This window comes from Scyliorhinus torazame, chromosome 13, assembly GCF_047496885.1.
Source record: "Scyliorhinus torazame isolate Kashiwa2021f chromosome 13, sScyTor2.1, whole genome shotgun sequence".
Lineage (NCBI taxonomy): Eukaryota > Metazoa > Chordata > Chondrichthyes > Carcharhiniformes > Scyliorhinidae > Scyliorhinus > Scyliorhinus torazame.
In genome coordinates, this window is record NC_092719.1 from 183,630,018 (window position 1) to 183,650,049 (window position 20,032).

Genomic DNA, 20,032 nt, shown 5'->3' on the forward strand with positions numbered 1-20,032 from the left:
AGAAATAATTTTAAAGTTACAATAGTCCAATATACTGTTATAATAAGTTTATAAAAGATGTTCCTAAAAGTCTAAGCATTTAACAGCAACAAAAATTGCATTTAATTAAAGGTGCCAAAATCCCCTCAATAAGTAGATGTCCAGTTGGATCTAATAGCAAATCATGGGTGTACTTAACAAACATTGACCAGGAGGAGTAGCAAAACTGTTATTAGAGGTTGATACATTTCTTAAATTGAAACCTGGATTCTGACTTCTGGGACAAATTTCTCTTTGGTGAATATACCCAATCTTTCTGCTAAATCTCAATGGTAGCTTTTGTTAGAAAATTCTCTAAATGATTTATTATGAGATATGACATATTAGCAGCAAGGTTTTGATTATTTTGGGTTGAAGAGGTATGTGAATTTTAATAATTGCAGCATTTATCTTGATAAAACAAAGTTGGATGGAGAAGTTGTTGCATAATTTTCAGTCATCCAAAATTTTCACCCCCCTTAGTGTTGATGTGGAAATGTTTGACAGAATTTATAAAGATTTAACAAGTGGCAAGTAAAGCCTGCCAACAATGATGCAGCAAGAGATTAATTGTATAAATCAGGACAGCACGGTGGCACAGTGGTTAGCATTGCTGCTTCACGGCGCCGAGGTCCCAGGTTTGATCCCGGTTCTGGGTCACTGTCAGTGTGGAGTTTGCACAATCTCCCCGTGTTTGCGTGGGTTTTGCCCCCACAACCCAAAGATGTGCAGGTTAGGTGGATTGGCCACGCTAAATTGCCCCTTAATTGGAAAAAATGAATTGGGTACTCTTTAAAAAAAAATGTTAAGAAAGAAAAAAATTGTATAAATCATTTTTGACTTTTACCCCATAGAGGGCAACAATAATCTTTATGCTCATATACCTACAAAAGAGTAGTGATATAAGGAGTACTTTTAAATTGCAACAGGTAGTGTCAATTCACTTCTGTTAATTCATTGCTCAATCAGAGACACTGGTGATGCTTATTTGTACTTAGTAACTGAGTTTAGGTACCCATCCAGTACACCCTGGAGCACAGGTATGCAATCCCCACTAGTTCTCCAAATATCTGATTGTCTCATTAAGACAGATTTGGCAATTACAATTTATATTTACTTTAGGACTTTTGTTTGGACATGCCATCCATACCAAATGTTAGCTTTTCAACCAAAGTGTCAGCTTGTCACCATTTCACAGGAAAAAAAATGTTTTTTCACTGGCATTAAAGATTGTAGTTATGAATTAATCAGAAGACAGCTAGAGGTTGGCAGAATCAATTGGAGGCAAAACTGAAGACTGCAAGGGCATTTTTTTTCTTAAATTGTTGATTGCAGAAGAAAGTTGAGGTAAAAGGTTTTGAGAAGAGATGAAGGCTTACACGATTCACTGTTACAAATGTTATAATTTTGTGTTGCTCCCCAAGCAGGTTTCATGAATTAAATAAGCACTAAGATTTGGTTTAAATAGCTTTAATATTCCTCAATGGGAAATTTGGCTTCTGTCACATTTGACGCGATGGGCACGATTCACCAGAAAAATGACCAAGTGTTGTAGTGAGCGGGAATTAATAATAATCTTTTATTATTGTCACAAGTAGGCTTATATTCACACTGCAATGAAGCCACACTCCGGCACCTGTTCGTATACTCAGAGGGAAAATTCAGAATGTCCAATTCACCTAGCAAGCACGTCTTTTGGGACTGATTATTGTGAGAGGAAACCGGAGTACCCAGAGGAAACCCACGCAAACGCGGGAGAACATGCAGACTCCGCACAGACATCGACCCAAGCAACAATCGAACTTGGACCCTGGCACTGTGAAGCAACAGTGCTAATCACTGAGCTACCGTGCTGCATGTTTCCCGGCAATCGGCCCTGCGAAACTGGCAACGTCATTCAACGATGATCGATCCACTTAAGGAGGCCTCACGGGCTTCTCGCCGTAAATAACGTCTCGCCAGCTGATTCCGATTCGCCAGGTCTGTGCTCGCTAGCACCCCCTCCCATATGACCCCGAATACATACCACCACAGATGGCTAGGCGATCGGTGCTAAATACGCATTTGTCCTTGTTATAGGTTAAGTTAAGGATTTTTGCGGTATGGAGGAATTTGCGGAGGTTGGTGTCATGGTCCTGCTGGTCGTGGTCGCAGATGGTGACATTGTCGAGGTACGGGAACGTGGTCCGCAGACCGTACCGGTCAACCATTCGGTGCATCTCCCGTTGGAAGACCGAGACCCCATTTGTGACACCAAAGGGAACCCTTAGAAAGTGGTAGAGCCGCCCATCTGCTTCGAATGCAGTGTACTTGAGGTCGTCCAGGCGAATGGGGAGCTGGTGGTAGGCTGATTTAAGGTCTACTGTGAAGAAAACCTTGTATTGCGCTATCTGGTTGACCATTTCAGACATGCGGGGGAGAGGGTACGCGTCGAGCTGCGTATACCTGTTGATGGTCTGACTGTAGTCTATGACCATCCTATGTTTCTCCCTGGTCTTTACAACCACCACTTGAGCTCTCCAGGGGTTGTTGCTGGCCTCGATAATGCCTTCTTCCAACCTAATGAAGGTCCGGTCCTGGGCACTGTACCGTCTGCTCCTGGTGGCGACGGGTTTGTAATCGGGGGTAAGGTTTGCAAACAGGGAAGGCGGGTCGACCTTGAGGGTCGCGAGGCCGCAGACAGTGAGGAGGGGTATGGGGGCGCCGAATTTGAACGTTAAACTTTGCAGGTTACACTGGAAGTCTAGTCCCAGGAGTGTGGCAGCGCAGAGATGGGAGAGGACATAGAGTCGGAAGGTATTGAACTCCACGCCCTGGACCGTGAGGTTGGCTATGCAGTACCCCCGGATCTCCACAGAGTGGGACCCAGAGGCCAGGGAGATCTTTTGTTTAATCAGGTGTACAGTGAGGGAACAGTGTCTTACTGTATTGGGATGGATGAAGCTCTCCGTGCTCCCAGAGTCGATTAAGCAGGATGTCTTGTGCCTGTTGATGAGTACCGACGTCGTAGCGGTTGAAAGCGTTTGGGGCCGAGACTGGTCCAGTGTCACTGAGGCAAGTTGTGGCAGAACCTGAGAGATCTCGTTGGGTGATACACGGCCACCCGAATTGGGGTCCTGAGACGTCATCCAAGATGGCTGCCCCCATGAATCGCACATGGCCGGCTGGGAGATCTCATCAGGTGATACATGGCCAGCCGAGTCGGGGTCCTGAGACGTCATCCAAGATGCTGCCCCCATGAATCGCATATGGCCTGTGAGGAGAGGAATGGCAGCAGACCCGGTTCACCTGTGGAGACAGCAACGGCCGACCGAGCCTGGCATACTGTCACGAGGTGCCCCTTCTTCCCGCAGCCCTTGCAGATTGCGGATCGGGCAGGGCAGCGTTGCCGGGGGTGTTTGTTATGCCTGCAAAAATAACATCGCCCCCCCCGGGGTTTCCTGGCTGCCGCACTGCACAAGCTTGTGGGGAATTTAGGGGTGCTTTGGAATCGGCCGCGGGTGGGGTTCACCCTGTCCATGCGGGTACCGCGCGGTCGGGAACGTCGGCCTGGGCGTTGCGGGAGGCTACATCGAGGGAGTGCGCATGTTTCTGTGCCTCTTTAAGCCCTAGCGTGTCGTTTTCCAGCAGTCGCTGGCGGATTTTAGAGGACAGTATGCCCGCAACAAAAGCATCCCGTATTAAGAGTTGGGTGTGGTCATTGGCTGAGACTTGTGGACAGTTACAGTTTCTACCTAACACTAACAATGCGTGGTAAAAATCGTCCAGTGATTCCCCTGGGATCTGCCGTCTGGTAGCTAAAAGATGCCGAGCATATACCTGATTCACAGTGCGGACGTAGTGCTCTTTTAACAAAGTCATTGCGTCCTCAAAACCGTCCGGGTCTTCGATAAGCGTGTAGATTTCTGGGCTCACCCTTGAGTGGAGGACTTGCATTTTCTGTTCCTCCGTGGGGGTATTCGGGGCCGTCCTGATGTACCCGATGAAACATGCCAGCCAATGTTTAAAAGTTGCTGCTGCATTTGCCGCGTGGGGGTTGATTTGTAGACACTCTGGCTTGATACGGAGAGCAGCCATTCTTCAATTTTGTTAATTAAATTGATGCACGATCAATCACTACTGAAAGATTGTAGTCTGCGAGATTGTAGTCCAATTGAAGGCTTTAATGAACAAGTAGTTACCCCAGCAGCTCCGGTCCAGAATGATTGCTGTCGGTGAAACACAGACTCTTATGCTCCGCCTGCTGGGCGGAACCAGCAGGCAAGTTCTCCCACTCATACTACAGTATAAGGTACATCCCACCTCGGTACCGCGATACCCCTAATATAGCCTACCACAAGTGTGGCGTTGCCTCCCGCAGTGTTCAAGCATAGTTACAAGGCATCAAGGTGTGATTGGAATGCTAGGCAATGACTCCCACATCTATGTGGCCCGCCCACCCACGGGAATCCACTTGGCATGTGTCAAGTACTCACTTACCCACGATTGGCAATTCCCTATTAGCGATAGTTCAGCCGTGCAGCCAGAGTCCTCAGCGGTCGGTGGGGATTATGGGTGATCGGTGGGGCAGACAGGTAGGGACAAGTGTTGCCCCTGGAATGGGGTTGGAATCCAGGAGTTGGCATGGTGGGGTCTTGAGCAATTGCCCCCCCCCCAACACCTCACCCCCACCTTCGCTTAGCAGCCCACGCCTGCAGAGGGTCCCTCATCCCCTGCCGAGCACACCCGGGCTCTTTGTTTGTGAGCAAAGGTTGCTACTCAACTCCCCAAAGAAGCGCATCTGCCAGGTTCACGTTTTTCAAAAGGAGTACTAATCGGCAGCAGCATGAGCACTTGCTGGGAAGGCCAATGAATGAATTCCCTGAAGGATATTACATAGATATCCTTGGGAATCAGCGAGATAGTGGCTTGTGCTAGCGTTGTAGTAAGGCTGTCCAACCTGTTGGAATTTCTCCACCTGGAGAAAATAAAATTTGCCTTCCGAGGATTGGAAGAGGGCTTCCACAAGACTTGGGAACCATCGGGGCACTCTCGTTAATTCTATGGAAATATGGCTTAAGTGGTGATAATTGGTTTCTTGCCACGCGGGCCGGTTGCATCGCAAACTGTTTGGCGCCTGGCGAGGATCTCATTTTTGGCCTCTCCCACTGTTCACCAGTCCCGTTACGCTTGAGCGCAAGTGTAATGAGGCCAGAAGATCGCACCCAATATTTTCCTCATGACAAATTGCAGTTAACTTTTTGGGGGGGCCATTGAAGATGTTTCCTGGAGTGAATGCATTAGGCCTTTATTGATCTTTTACTCCTCTGTACTGATGCAAGTACCAAAGTTTGCAAATCAAAAGTGATGGAGAGATGGCAAGTAAACAAATTAGGCAAAGATCTCCATATTTAGGACCTTACCACAGTGCACTGCTGTGAGGCATAGTGTGTATAGTTGGCTTGTTTATTGCAGTACCTGTCAGTTTGTTTACACACAATACACATGGCTGAAGACCTTTTGTTTTTTCAACAACCAGGAAGAGATCCCATAACCATTACAGCAGGAAGCATCCAAAAGGGAAATATGAGAAGAGACACTTATAAGCAGTAAGAATACAAAAGATTGCTACTCCACCCCCTCAAGATTCAGGGCAGTCAGGTATTCTTCGAGCTCATTTTTTATTGTTTTGTTGGGGTGTGGACATCGCTGGCAAGCCATCAGAGTCAAGTCAGTAGTATTTGTCAATTACATCTAGGGCAGACGAGGGTGATAGGTTTTCTTCCCTGAAGGATATTACATAGATATCCTTGGGAATCAGCGAGATAGTGGCTTGTGCTAGCGTTGTAGTAAGGCTGTCCAACCTGTTAGAATTTCTCCACCTGGAGAAAATAAAATTTGCCATCTGAGGATAGGAAGAGGGCTTCCACAAGACTTGGGAACCATTCACCAACTTATTCCAGGGCCTGTTCGTGAACAGCCAATAGACCAGGGGGAAGGGACTCCACAGAGAGGCCGCAAAAGCCTCAAAGAATGAGAGAGAAGGAGGGGGTACTCTTATGTCTTATGGGGAGCCAAGAGCAAGGTCACATGTGAAGAAAGGCCCTGACAGCAGGGTCAAAAGGTCCTAGGGCAGAACAGGGGCAAACACACGCCAAACTAGCAGTGTACAGGTGAGGGAGGGTGGGGGGTGCACCACAATCCATACACCCCCTCTATGGAAACTTGTGAATAAAACCGGGGACGAGTCAAGCCTATGTACATCCACAAGGGGGGCTGGGATAGTGACGGGATTACCTGGGTACCTTGCATGCAATGCTTCCTGCTTTTTCTGATTGTGCTGTCACATGTAAAAAACTAAAACCCTAAAAATATGTAATATAAAATGCGAAACAAATAAAATATTTAAACAGTCAGAGGGTGGGGAGGGTTAGTTTATATTGGTGGGTGGAGGAGGTTACTCCTGTTATTATAAGGTAGCCATCATGTGGAGATGCCGCCTTTGGACTGGGGTGGGCACGGTAAGACGTTTCACAACACCAGGTTAAAGTCCAACAGGTTTATTCGGAATCATGAGCTTTTGGAGCGCAGCTCCTTCATCAGGTGAGTCACCTGATGAAGGACCTACACTCCAAAAGCTTGTGATTCCCAATAAACCTGTTGGACTTTAACTTGGTGTTGTAAACTTTGTAAAAACAAATAAAATCTTGTTAAAATCTCAATAGTTTTTTTAAAAAATGATTGAACTCCAACACCCACAACCATCTTTTTTGTGCTAAGTGTAATTCCAGCCAGCGGAGAGTTTACACCCGATTCCCATGGACTCCAGTTTTGTGAAGGCTCCTTAATGCCGCACTCAGTCAAATGCTGCCTCACTGCCAAGGGCAGCCACTCTCACCTCACCCCTTGCTGCCCAGTGTAGCCACCTAAAATGGCTGATTCCCTATTAATTTGGCCAAAACCCAATTTAAAATGGCTAACCGAAAAGGCTGATGGGAAAAGCAGCCAACAGGACACAAACGGACAGCTGCAGACAGAATAACGTATTCGGCTCTGGGGAAGTCGGCCCAGATCGATACTCAAGACTATTAGCAGCACATCAACCCAGACATCTGCAGTTTAATCAGCTATTCCCGGGAACAATTGCAACATATTAGCAATTGAATGCCGGACCAGACCTGTCGGCGCCTGCAGTGGCCGAAACAAAGACAGGTGAACGACCACCCCCCGATCGAGGAATCGCCCCGTTATTGGACATATCGAACCCAGGGATTGGGAACAAGTCCAATCACTTGGGACTCAGGGTCAAGGGCCGCCCCGAGAGGCGGGAAGCCCCTGGGCCCTATAAAATGAGGGGCCAAGTGGATCTCTCTCCCTTCTTCACCTGCTCGAGACCTTCGCAAGAACATCGACCAGAAACAGTAAGTCTGACTCCAGCGATCGCTACCCGATAAAGACTCCTAGCCATCGACCCATATCAGCCTTTCTGAATCCCGCGGGCCAGATCCGATTCGATAAGCCATTCGTTTCCCTGACCTGGTGGGCCCTTCCTAAAGTTAAGTATTGGCCAGTAGTGATAGGTTTCTATATAGATAGTAGGATTATTGTGTAAGCATTAATTGTATATAATAAATGACCGTTGATTTCAATCTTACTAAGCGGTGTGCTGACTTATTAATCATAACTCGAGCTTGAACCATGTGGCGGTATCAGAAAGATACCTGGCGACTCGTGAGCAAAGGTGACATAATCAGAGGTAATAAAACTAAGGCTAAAAACCAGGCCCCAAGCTATGGAATCTCCTCCCTAAATCTCTGCCTCCTTTGAAAACTAGCTCTTTGACCAAGTTTTTAGTAGCCTGTCTGAATATCTTCTCATGCGGTTAAATGTCAACATTTGCTTGATAACAATGCATACAGCATTTCCAACGTAGTGAATGTGGTGATATACATCACTAAGTACACAAAGGGTTAATGTACATACACTACATCTAGCTAGACACTAGAGGAAACACCAGAGACATGACACACAGTCAACCAATAGGTCAGTAAGATAGGACACGACCAATGGGCAGTCACGATACGCACAGAGGTGACACTACCACAGGAGGGCATTACACCAACCCATATAAAAGGACACATCACAGATGCTCAGTCTCTTTCCAGTGGAGACACTCAGTGAGTACAGACAGACACAGGGTTGATTTGAACATCACACCCACCACGTTTTTGTCAGTCTGAGTAGCTATAGCAGGATTAACAGTAGCGTCAAATTGTTAATAGTTTAATAAACGTGTTAAAGCTATCTCAAAGTCTGAACCTTCCTTTGTCAGAGTGCACATCAAGGAAGCAGCTTATGCTACGTCCAGAGCATAACAAAACTGAAATCTCCCAATGTGTGTAACATGAGCAATCAAAAACAATGCTGTTGCACACCAAGAGAGTCCCTTTATTTTGCACCAAATTTAAATTGCTACCAGGATGTGGGAAGATGAAGTCAAATAGATCTTCTTTGGCAACTTTCCTTAAGTTCAGCAGCAACCGCTGCTGCTTCGCCTCTGACCAGAAAATCCAGTTTCACATATTCTGATGTGTCACCCACCTGAAATGTTAACTTGGCTTCACTCCTCACAGGTGCCCTTTTCAATTGAATAATTAAGGCGGCATTGGGCTGTCTCAATATCAATTATTTTTTTAGAAAATGAACAAACGGGCCACAAATAATAGAACCACATTCATTTCAAAAATAATATTTAAGTAACGCTTTGAGCACACACACACAATGTCCTGCTCTTGATCGTGTTCCCGGCATTTTCTGCTACTCTGGTGAACCACGATGAGACCGATGTCCAATTTGACAAAAGTGCCCCCCCCACCCTTCTTTTCTTTTGCAGGGACTCAAATGATATCATCCAAGTTATGTGGAAACCCCCAAAGGTAATTTAATAAGTTAAAATCATGATATTGTTCCCTCTCCTCTTTCATCTGGGATTTTACACCTGTTTATTTTAATGGACGGGAAATCGCACGTTACCGAAAGCAGAAACCAAAAATTTGTCCTGCACAGTCTGATTATTGTAAACAGGAGCTGGCGAAAGATTATTCGGTGTATTATTACTGTGCAGTTTTCACCAGGAAGTTCTCAGACTAGTCTCTAAGAGACGCTGAAAAACGATTGAGGAAGAAAAACACACACACAAGGACTTCCTTATTTTTTTTACACTGAATCGTGATTTCCCCCGATTTTGGATGGCGGAGGCAGGAAGAGGTGAAAGATGGAATAGATTTGAGTCTAGCGGCGAGTGGGTTAATAGGTCCATCCTTCCGGGCGCATGCGTTGGTTTTAATCACGAACTGCAGTTTTGAGGGTGGAGTGTCGTTGATCGAATGGTAGGAAAAGGCGGGTAGTTCTTGTGTGGAGGACAGGCAATGCCGGCTTGAAGCTGCTTTTTGCAAATACACTAGAAGGGTCCAAGTGAGAGCCGGCGGCGCTTGGAAGGCCGGTTGTTTGAAGCATTGTGGTGAAGGACAGCACCGTGCAGTGTATTCCAGGAAGAGCTGAGGGAATCACTGGGCTTTGTCCTTGTAGTTTAGAAAAAAAACACCATATGCGTCCCACGCTTTCCGTTACTTAGTGAAACTTGCCTGACAGAGGCAGTGTGACGAATATCAGAATAACCCTGGCGGTTAGACAGCTACACGCGGGTTATTTTGTATCCTTTAACTGCAACATGTCCGCCCGTCTTCTCAATTCTCCATGAGCAGGAGAGAGACTCGCTTGTACTGGTGGTGTCTGGGCCCTCGCCGAGTGAAACCATTCATTGCCCGTTTGGTACAAACCCCATTTGTTTGCTTTGGTCTTGTTACCAGCCTTCATTTCGGACTTGACCTCAAGTTTGTCTCCATTAATCTTGTTATACTTTGAACTGTGACGAAGCAGAATATGGGTCTTTACTTTCACAACTGGATTTTGATTCTGGCGAGCTGCATGCATTTTTATTCTGAAGCCTCAAAACTGAATATTCCCAAAGTTTTACTTCCCTATGCTAGAAGCACAACTGTCAACTTTACCTTAGAAGCGGCGGAAGGATGTTATAAATGGTAAGAGTGGTCAAACGACAATCTATTTTTTTGTTAAACGAGTGTATTCACGATTTATTTTTCCCTTTGACATCCCCTAATGTGAAAATACAACAGTTGCTGCCTAAATCCCATACAGTCACTTCCATTGAGCGCACGTGTAGTGAGTGAGTGGTTGCTTTGCTTGAAGGTTATACGCCATTTCTTCGTGCCGACAGAAGTAATATTAAAGGATTTGCCGAGTCTCGATTCACTAAACCGCGTAAAATATGCACTAGCCAACCAGTGGGCGGACTGTATAAGTATTCTTTCTAGTGTGCGGTGTAAATTCTCATGCTATGACCTTCACATTGCCTAACTTTTGACCAGCTTGAGTGACAACGTCTACAGGTTAATCTCCCTCGTTTAACCCTGTCGCGGGCGCCCTCATTTTGAATTGTTTCCTGCTTTTTAGAAATATATCATATTTATCTATTTACTTGCTACTAAGTAGAGTCTCAGGATTGTACAGTTTTCACGTACTATTGTAGAACAACAGGAACACTTTTATTGCCTTGCTGGTTTGCTGCCTAACTTGGTCCAGTACAAGAAAACATGCAGAAACTAAGAGCTCACCAATTCAGGGGTGATGTGGGAAAGCTCCCCTTGAAGAAGCACGTTGTGGATCCAGGTGAATTGAATATTTCAAACATGAGATTGCTAGATCTTTGTTATGCGAAGGTATTAAGAATGGTGCATGCATGATAGACGGTGATCTTATCTAACTCAGAACAAGCACGAGGGCCTGAATGGCACCATAGCTGTGTTTCTAAGGTGGGAAAACACACAGAGGGTGTTCTTAAAGTTACTAGCCAATTATCTATTTTATATCACCAAGTGTATATAAATACATGTGGGGATAAAATAAATAGGTTAGTTAGCATTGCTTCCTCACAGTTCCAGGGGCCCGGGTTCAATTCTGGCCACGGGTGACCATCTATTTGGAGTCTGCACGTTCTCCCTATGCCTGCGTGGATTTCGTCAAGGTACGCCAGTTTCCCCCCACAGTTCAAAGATGTGCAGGTTAGGCGGATTGGCCATGATAAATTGCCCCTTGTTGTCCAAAAGGTTAGATGGGGCTACTGGGTTATGAGGATAAGGTGGAGATGTGGGGTTAAGTAAGGTGCTCTTTCCAAGGGCTGGTGCAGACTTGATGGGCCAAATGGTTTCCTTCAGTACTAAATTCTATGATTCTATATATTTTTCAAGGCTCATTCTCGTGATGACTGGCACCATCAGTATGATGTGCTTTTGCTCAGCAATTATGCTGCGGTTTCAATAGGTGCGGCATAAATCCACTTGCACCAGTGCAAATTTAAATAATGCTTCCTGGAAGAGGCAAGAAACTTCAGCTTGGGTAACAAAATTTAAAGCCCAGCTTCGTGTCTGTGCAAAACCCAAATAGCTTTCTACTGATGCTGGTGTAAAACCAGTGTAAATACACTCAGAATATGGGAATGATCCATGTCATTGAGGAAGGGTGGGGAAGGGAAACACAGTAGAACTAGACTCCTGTATCCTATTAAGTGGAAAACATTAGAGTTGAAGCAGAAATATTGTAAGATACTTGAAAACACACCTGCAGATAGCCAAACCCCTTTGGGAAATAGGAGCAAGAGTAGGCCTTTTGGTCCTTTTAACTTTCCCATGTTCAGTACGATCATGGCCAACATTCTTCAACTCCACCCAGTGGCTTGCACTACACCCATGTCTCTTAATCGCCATTGTGTCCAATAATCTATAAATTTATGTCTTCCGTGTACTTAATAGCTGAACATTTAAGATCCCTGGAGTTGGGAATTCCAATGATTCCCAAACTCTTGAGTAAAAAGAATTCTGGAAACTCAAAAATGGGTATCAAGAGTTTCTACTTATTAGTCTGATGGAACCTTTCCAGAATCAAGCGAATTTTGGTATATTTTTTAAAATAACATTATTAGGGTATTTATAGTTTTTATAATAGTAATAAGACAACAGCAACATAAACATGGCACATAAACATTGCCATCCCTATCACATTCTTACCACCCCCAATCAATGAAACAATAGCCTAACCCCCACCCCCCTGATTTCTGTCTCTGCTGACATTTTAATTTTCTCCGAGAAAGGCCTCTCAATTCCTACTCTCTGCCATCTCCGAAACCCTCCATCCAGTCTTCCCGGCACAAGCCAATGGTTGCTGTAAATCGGGGCCCAGACCGATGCTCCCTCCAGTCTCCTATATTCCCTCCACTGCACCCAGACTCTCGGAGCCACCACTGCCACCGGGTTTGTGGAGTACCGGGCCGGCAAGAACGGCAGAGGTGCTGTTATCAGTGCCCACAAACTTGTGTTCTTACACAATGCCGCCTCTACCTAATCATGGCTATATTAGCCGCCCAATAGTAGTCACAAAAGTTCGGTAGCACCAATCCACCCTCCCTTCGACTACGCCCCAACAACACTTTCTTCACCCACACAAAGCCCAAATCACCTTATTCACCCGTTTAAAAAAGGCCCTCGGGATAAAGATGGGGAGACACTGAAAGACAAATAGAAATATGGGGTGGACCGTCATTTTCATGGTCTGTATCCTCCCCGCCAGTGACAGCAGGAGCATGTCCCATCTCCTAAAGTCCTCCTTCATTTCTTCTACAAGCCGGGGCAAGTTTAACTTGTGCAATGTCTCCCATTCCTGTGCCACCTGGATTCCCAGATAGTATAAGCTCCTTCCTACCATTCTAAACAGCAGCCCTCCCCTCTCCTGCCCCCTCGCCTGGATCGCGAACATCTCGCTTTTCCCTATATTCAATTTATAACCCGAAAACCTGCCAAATTCCCCTAAGATCCGCATAATCTCCCCCATCCCCTCTAACGGGTCAAAAACGTACAAGAGCAGGTCGTCCGGGTAAAGTGAGACCCGATGCTCCCCCACCCCTCCCCGACCAGCCTTTCCAGTTCTTGGAAAGCTCTTAATACCATAGCCAATGGCTCCATGGCTAGAGCAGGGGACACCCTTGCCTTGTCCCTCGGTGCAATTTAAAATAGCCCGAAATCATCCGATTCGTATGCACACTTGCTACTGGTGCCTGATACATCAAGCGCACCCAATCAATGAAGCCTTGACCAAACCCAAACCTTCCTAACACCTCCCACAAATAATTCCACTCCACCCGATCAAAGGCCTTCTCCGCATCCATCGCAACCACCACCATTGGCTTCCACATTCAATGCGGCCTGTATGACCCGCATTGCTCAGGATCCTTCTCCTGCTTCAGAATGAATGAGATCAAGGCCTGCAACATTGTTGGGGAAGGGCTTCCCTCTCCCTTGCCTCATTAAATGTCCTCACCAGCAGTGGGCCCAATATCTCCGAGAACATCTTGTAGTATTCCACCAGGTAGCCGTCCGGCCCTGGGGCCTTGCCCGACTGCATGACCTCCAGCCCTTCCATTATTTCCTCAATTTCAATTGGGGCTCCCAGCCCTTCCACCAATTCTTCCTCCACCCTCAGGAATCTCAGCTGATCCAATAACTGCCTCATCCCCTCCACCCCAGCAGGGGGCTCCGACTCATATAACTTGCTATAAAAGTCCTGAAACACCTCATTCACCCCCACTGGGTCCAGGACCGCATTCCCACCTCTTGTTCTTTACTCTCCCTATCTCCCTGGCCGCCTCCCTTTTCCTCAGCTGGTGTGCTAGCATTCTACTGGCCTTTTCCCCATACTCAAACACCGCTCCCCTTGCCTTCCTCAGTTGTTCCATCGCCTTCCCTGTAGCTAACAGCCCAAACTCCACCTGTAATCTCCGCCGCCCCTTCAGTAGCCCCACGTCCGGGGCTTCCAAATATCGGCTATCCTGCAGTATCTCCCCAACCAACCTATCCCTTTCTGCTCGTTTCACCTTTTCCTATGGGCCCATATCAAAATTAACTCCCCTCTAACCACTGCCTTCAGAGCTTCCCACACCGTTGCTGCCGAGACTTCCCCTGTATCATTTATTTCCAAATAGTTCTGGACTTGCTCACCCGCCCACACAGCATCTCATTTGCTAATAGTCCCACATCCAACCTCCATAATGGGCGCTGCCCTCTCTCCATACTAGCCCGTAGATCCACCCAATGTGGGGCATGATCCGACACAGCGATTGCCGAGTACTCTGTATCAACCACCCCCGGCAGTAAAGCCCTGCTCAAGATAAAAAAAGTTGGTCCGAGAATATACCTTGTGGACTTGGGAGAAAAAAGAAAACTCATTCACTCTTTGCCGTCCGAACCTCCATGGGCCTACTCCCCCCATCTGCTCCATAAACCCCTTTAATTCTTTCACTATGGTAGGCACCCTCCCTGTCCTAGATTTTGACCGGTCCAATCCTGGATCAATGACTGTGTTGAAATCTCCCCCCATGATCAGATTATGTGATTCTAGGTCTGGGATCTTACCTAACACTCACCTCGTAAATTCCACATCATCCCAGTTTGGTGCATATACATTCACGTGTACCACCCGCATCCCCTCAAGCTTCCCATTCGCCATAATGTACCTGCCCCCCATGTCTGACATGATTCTCCCTGCCTCAAATGCCACCCGTTTGTTAATCAGGATTGAGACCCCCCCCGGTCTTGGAGTACAGCCCTGAATGAAATACCTGGCTGGCCCAACCCTTCCTCAGTCTGGTCTATAACCTTTAGGTGTGTTTCTTGTAACATTGCCACATCCAAGTTCAAACCCCTCAGATGCACGAACACGTGAGCCCTCTTAACCGGCCCATTTAGCTCTCTGACGTTCCAAGTAATAAGCCTAGTAATAGGCCCCCCCCCCCCCCCCCCCCCCCAATTAGCCATCACCCTTCTTCGGCCAGCCGCCAGCTCGCGTCCCTCGCCTCGACCCCCCCCCCCCCCTTTGTCCCCTAGCAACAGTTCCTCCCCTGTCAGCAGAGCAGCTCCCCCACCCATCCCTCCCACCTAGTAACAGCACCAGAAACCCAACCCCCATATCAAACTTATCAACTGATCACCTCCCACTGTGCTTCCGTGAGCTAGCTAGCCTGGGAGCTCCCGCCCATGGCACCAGACATCCTATCTCCACATTGATCTCCCTCCTTCTCCCCCCCCCCCCCCCCCCTCCCCGCTTGGACATACATGTTCAAAGCATCACAGCCCCCCCGTAAACAAACAGTAGAAAAAATCCCTCCACCCAACTCCCAATGGAATAGATTATACTTTACATTTCTGAGCAGCTGCTCAACATCTTACGACAAAGAAAAAAGGAAGGGGCAAAAGCAAACAAAGAAAAAGAATAGGGAACAAGAAACAACAATAACCCCTTGTTACAGAATGCACTGCATATTCAAAACAACACAGAAGTGATTTTGACAAAATCGCCACCGCATTGCCCTCCCCAGGGTTCAGTGACCTTAATCCCCTGCTAGCCTTTTGTCCTTGATAAAGTTCATAACTTCGTCTGGGGATTCAAAATAAAGTTCCTGGCCCTCAAACGTGATCCAAAGATGCGCTGGATACAACATCCTGAACTTCACCTCCTTCTTGAAGAGGGCCGATTTTGTCCTATTAAATCCGACTTGCCTTTTGGCCAGTTCCGCGGCCAGGTCCTGGTGGATGCGCAACTCACATGCAGCTCCGTACCTGCTTTGCCCACTGCAATATCTGTTCCTTGCCCAGGAACAGGTGCATTCGCACCACCATCGCCCTCGGCGGTTCACTCGCTCGCGGCTTCCTTGCTCTATGCGCTCTGTCCACTTCCAAGGGCCGTGTAAACGCCCCATCTCCAATCAACTTTTCCAGCATACTTGCCACATATGCCCTCGTGTCCGAAAATGCAAAGCCCTCAGGGAGGCCGATGATCCTCAGGTTCTGTCTCCTGGACCTGTTCTCCAAGTCCTCCAACTTCTCCTGCAACCTTTTCTGATGGTCCTTCATCAGCCCCCCCCTCAGCCTCCAAAGCGGTTAAATGGTCCTCTTGCTCGGACACCTTTTCCGCCACCTTCTGAATCGCCCGTCCGTGGGTTTCTAGACTCTGTTCCACCTGATCAATCGATGCCTTAATCTGGTCCAGCGAATCTTTAGTTCAGCGAAGTTCTCCTCAAAGAACTTCACCAGCTGTACCGTCGACCACTCTGCCACCACCCCAGGATCCTGCATATCCGCTATGTCTTCCTGCGCTGCCGGCTCTGCACGCGTCTTCCTTGCTGACTATGTGTCCTTACACGGCCACTTCAAGTCCACTGCTCCATAAACTGGTGGGGGACTTCTCCTCACTGTCTCACTCTCCACCGATTTATCCAGTAAAATTCTGAAAAAAACGGGAGGGAAGGTCCAAAAGATTTGTCATAAGCGGGAGCTACCAAATGTGCAACCTCCTACTCCATGGCCGCCACCAGAAGTCCCGGATTTTGGAAAATTAATGCTAATGTGTCTGCTGCTTCATTAGCCACCTGTTGCAACCATAGAATAAATTCCATCAGGACTCAGACTTGTCAGCTCACAGCTCCATCACTTTGCTCAGTACCGTTTTCCTAGTGATTGTAAGTCACCACGTTCCTCGCACCATTCCACCTGTTGATTTACAAGACTACGGGAATGTTTTTTTGCCTCCTCTTTAGTGAAGACAAGCAAAATATTTGTTGATTTAACCTGCCATTTCCTCATAATATACTATTAACAAACCCCATCTTCACTCTCTTGAGGACCAACACTCACTTTACTTATTTTCCTTTTTAAATATAAAAACATTCCAAAAATAGCTGCAAAGGTTCCATCAGACAATAAAGTAGAAAATTTAACCCCTCCATTCAAGAAGGTAGGGAAGCAAACAACAGGAAACTATAGGCCAGTTAGTTTGACATTTGATGTGGTGAGGGTGTTAGAATTGATTATTAAAGAGGTCATAGCTGGGCACTTTGAAAAACTTGAGGTAGGGTGGCATGGTGGTGCAGTGGTTAGCACTGCTGCCTCATGGCATCGAGGACCTGGGTTTCATCCCAGCCCTGGGTCACTGTCCATGTGGAGTTTACACATTCTCCCCGTGTCTGCATGGGTCTCATCCCCACAACCCAAGGATGTGCGTGGTAGGTGGATTGACCATGCTAAATTGCCCCTTCATTTTAAAAAAAAGGAAACCATGAGGTAATTTGGAAGAGACAGCATGGTTTTAAGAAAGGCAATTCTTTGAAGGAGAAGCATGCGCTGTGGATAAAGGGGAGCCTGTAAACATGCTGTACTTTGATCTCCAGAAGTCATGTGTTAGGAAAATAAAGGAGGTTTAGGGGATTTATTGGTAAACATTCAAAATAAGGTATAGTTTTGTGGGTTTCATTTAATGTTTCTGTGCCTGCAAGGGTAAAACCTAGAATTAGATTTATGCTGAACAAAGGTATTTGGGGCAGCATGGTAGCACAAGTGGATAGCACTGTGGCTTCACAGTGCCAGGGTCCCAGGATTGATTCCCTGCTGGGTCACTGTCTGTGCAGAGTCTGCACGTTCTCCCTGTGTCAGCGTGGGTTTCCACCGGGTGCTCCGGTTTCCTCCCACAGTCCAAACACGTGCAAGTTAGGTGGATTGGTCATGATAAATTGCCCTTAGTGACCAAAAAGGTTAGGAGGGGTTATTGGGTTACGGGGATAGGGTGGAAGTGAGGGCTTAAGAGGGTCGGTGTAGACTTGATGGGCCGAATGGCCTCCTTTTGCACTGTGTGTTCTGTGTTTATATGTGTGGGTTGGTTCAGTTCCAACTGTGTCTCTTATGCTGAGAGGGGGCTAAGGCATGAAGAAGAAATAAATCCCTGATTGCTTAGCAACTGAGGCATTGTAAGGTGGAGAAGCTTTTATGTTTTAGTTTAGTGAATGTGATTGTATTGGAGATAGGTAGTGAGACTGAAGGAGGCTCTCACAGCTTTGCTGGAAGCAGTTCGTTTTAGAAAGCTAAAGAGGAACATCTCTCCGCCTTGCTGGAAGAAAAGCCATATATGGAATAATGGTTAAGAAAACAGATGCAGGAAATCTTTTTATTTTTATTTTTAGAGTACCCAATTAATTTTTTCCAATTAAGGGCCAATTTAGCATGGCCATTCCACCTACCCTGCACATTTTTGGGTTGTGGGGGCGAAACCCACGCAACACGGGAAGAATGTGCAAACACCGCACAGACAATGACCCAGGGCCGGGATCGAACCTGGGACCTCGGTGCCGTGAGGCAGCAGTGCTAACCACTGTGCCACTGTGCTGCCCCTAGATGCAGCAAATCTAAAGTCCAGCTAGTTAAGGAAACTAGAGAAATTGAGACGTTTCCAAGAAGTCAGGAGTTAACAGAACAGAGAAAGCTGGGAACCAGAATAGATTACTGTTTAGTAAAGCCAGAGTTGAAAAGGAATTGGATTCTGAGAGACCAGAAATATTTTTTCAGTAGTGCTAAGATTTATGAGGAATTGCTACAGTTGGAGAGACATTATTTGAAATAATTTGTGCAAATTGATGGTTGGACTTTGAAGTGTGTAAAAGTCTTTAAGATAAAAGGAAAATTGAAGGGAAAGGTGAAAAACATGAAAATGAAATCTTGTTGGAAGCAGTGGAGGGAAAACATAATTTAAAACAAGATTTGAAAGTGTGATTTTTGAAAGCAGACTTTGAAGTCACTTGTGTGGAAACTGGAGTTCAGTGAGGCAAGGTGGCTCATGGTGTAAGAGTCATCTGGTGTGCTGTTAAGTTGAAAGAGGAGTGTGTCTTACCACAGTCATCTTGTGTGCTTAAAAGAGACTTTCTATGTTCGTGAGACCATTATAGCTCAATCTGTACTTTGAAATCCATGTTAACCTTTAATTCTGTGTTTATTTGTTAAGCTGAGGGGGAAGTAAAGGAGTATTGTATTATAATCCAATTCATCATGTTTAAATTAGCAGTCCTGTGACTCTTCTTCCACGTTTTATTTTTTAAAGAAGGAAAAGGTACGGTCTCCTGAGCCAAAGTTCCGTTCTGGTATCTTCCCGTCTAGTTATAACATCAATTGGGATTGTAACACATTTGATAAGATGCTGTATCAAAGATTATCACAAAAACTAAACGCTCATGATGTAGGACAACACATTAGCGTGGATAGAAGATTGGTTGACTGGTCGGCATGAAGGAGGTCTATTTCTGATTGGCAGGATGTGACAAGTGGAGATCCGCAGGGACTTGTGCTGGGGCCTCAACTTTTTAATAAGTATATCAATTACTTAGATGAGGGGAGCGAAAGCATAGTAGTTAAATTTGCAGATGACACAAAGATAGGTAGGAAAGTATATTGTGAAGCCAAGGAGCTTGAGGACCTTTTTCTAGATAGGTTGAGTGAGTGGGCAAAAGTCTGACAGATGGAGTATAATGTGGGAAAATGTGGCTGGAATAATAAAAGTGTTACTTAAACAGAGAAAGGCTGCAGAATTCTGAGGTGCAGTGATTTTTAGATGCTCTACTGCATGAGTCACAAAATGTTAGTATGCAGATACAGTAAGTAATTAAGAATGCTAATGGAATGCTATCCTTTATTACGAGAGGATTTGAAAATAAAAGTAAGGATGTTATGATACAATTATACAGGGTATTGGTGCGACTACATCTCAAATACTGTGTGCAGTTTTGGCCGCCTTATTTAAGGAAGGATGTATATGTGTTGGGGCAGTTCAGAAGATATTTATCAGATTGATACCTGGAATGAGTGATTTGTCTTGTGAGGGAAGGTGACTTGATTGACGTCTATAAGATCCTGAATTGTTTTGACAAAGTGGTAGTGGAAAGGAAGTTTCCTCTTTTGGGTGAGCCCAGAACTAAGGGGCACTATTCTAAAACAGGTGTTGCCCTTTTAGAACAAAATTAGGAGAAATATTTTCTGAGCATTGTGATACTTCGACACTCTTTGCCTCAGAAGGTGGTGGGTGGAAGCAGTGT

At 46.1% G+C, this 20,032-nt stretch overlaps 1 protein-coding gene across 1 annotated transcript in view; it reads left to right on the forward strand.

Annotated features, from left to right (window-relative positions):
* Positions 1-9,328: 9,328 nt before the first annotated feature.
* The window catches only part of nup210 (nucleoporin 210), a 154,711-nt gene continuing 144,007 nt past the window's right edge, over positions 9,329-20,032 (forward strand). Inside the window, exon 1 of the mRNA XM_072472543.1 lies at positions 9,329-10,097. Coding sequence (XP_072328644.1) covers positions 9,940-10,097 — 158 coding nt within the window. The 5' untranslated portion in view covers positions 9,329-9,939. The remainder of the gene's footprint in view (positions 10,098-20,032) is intronic.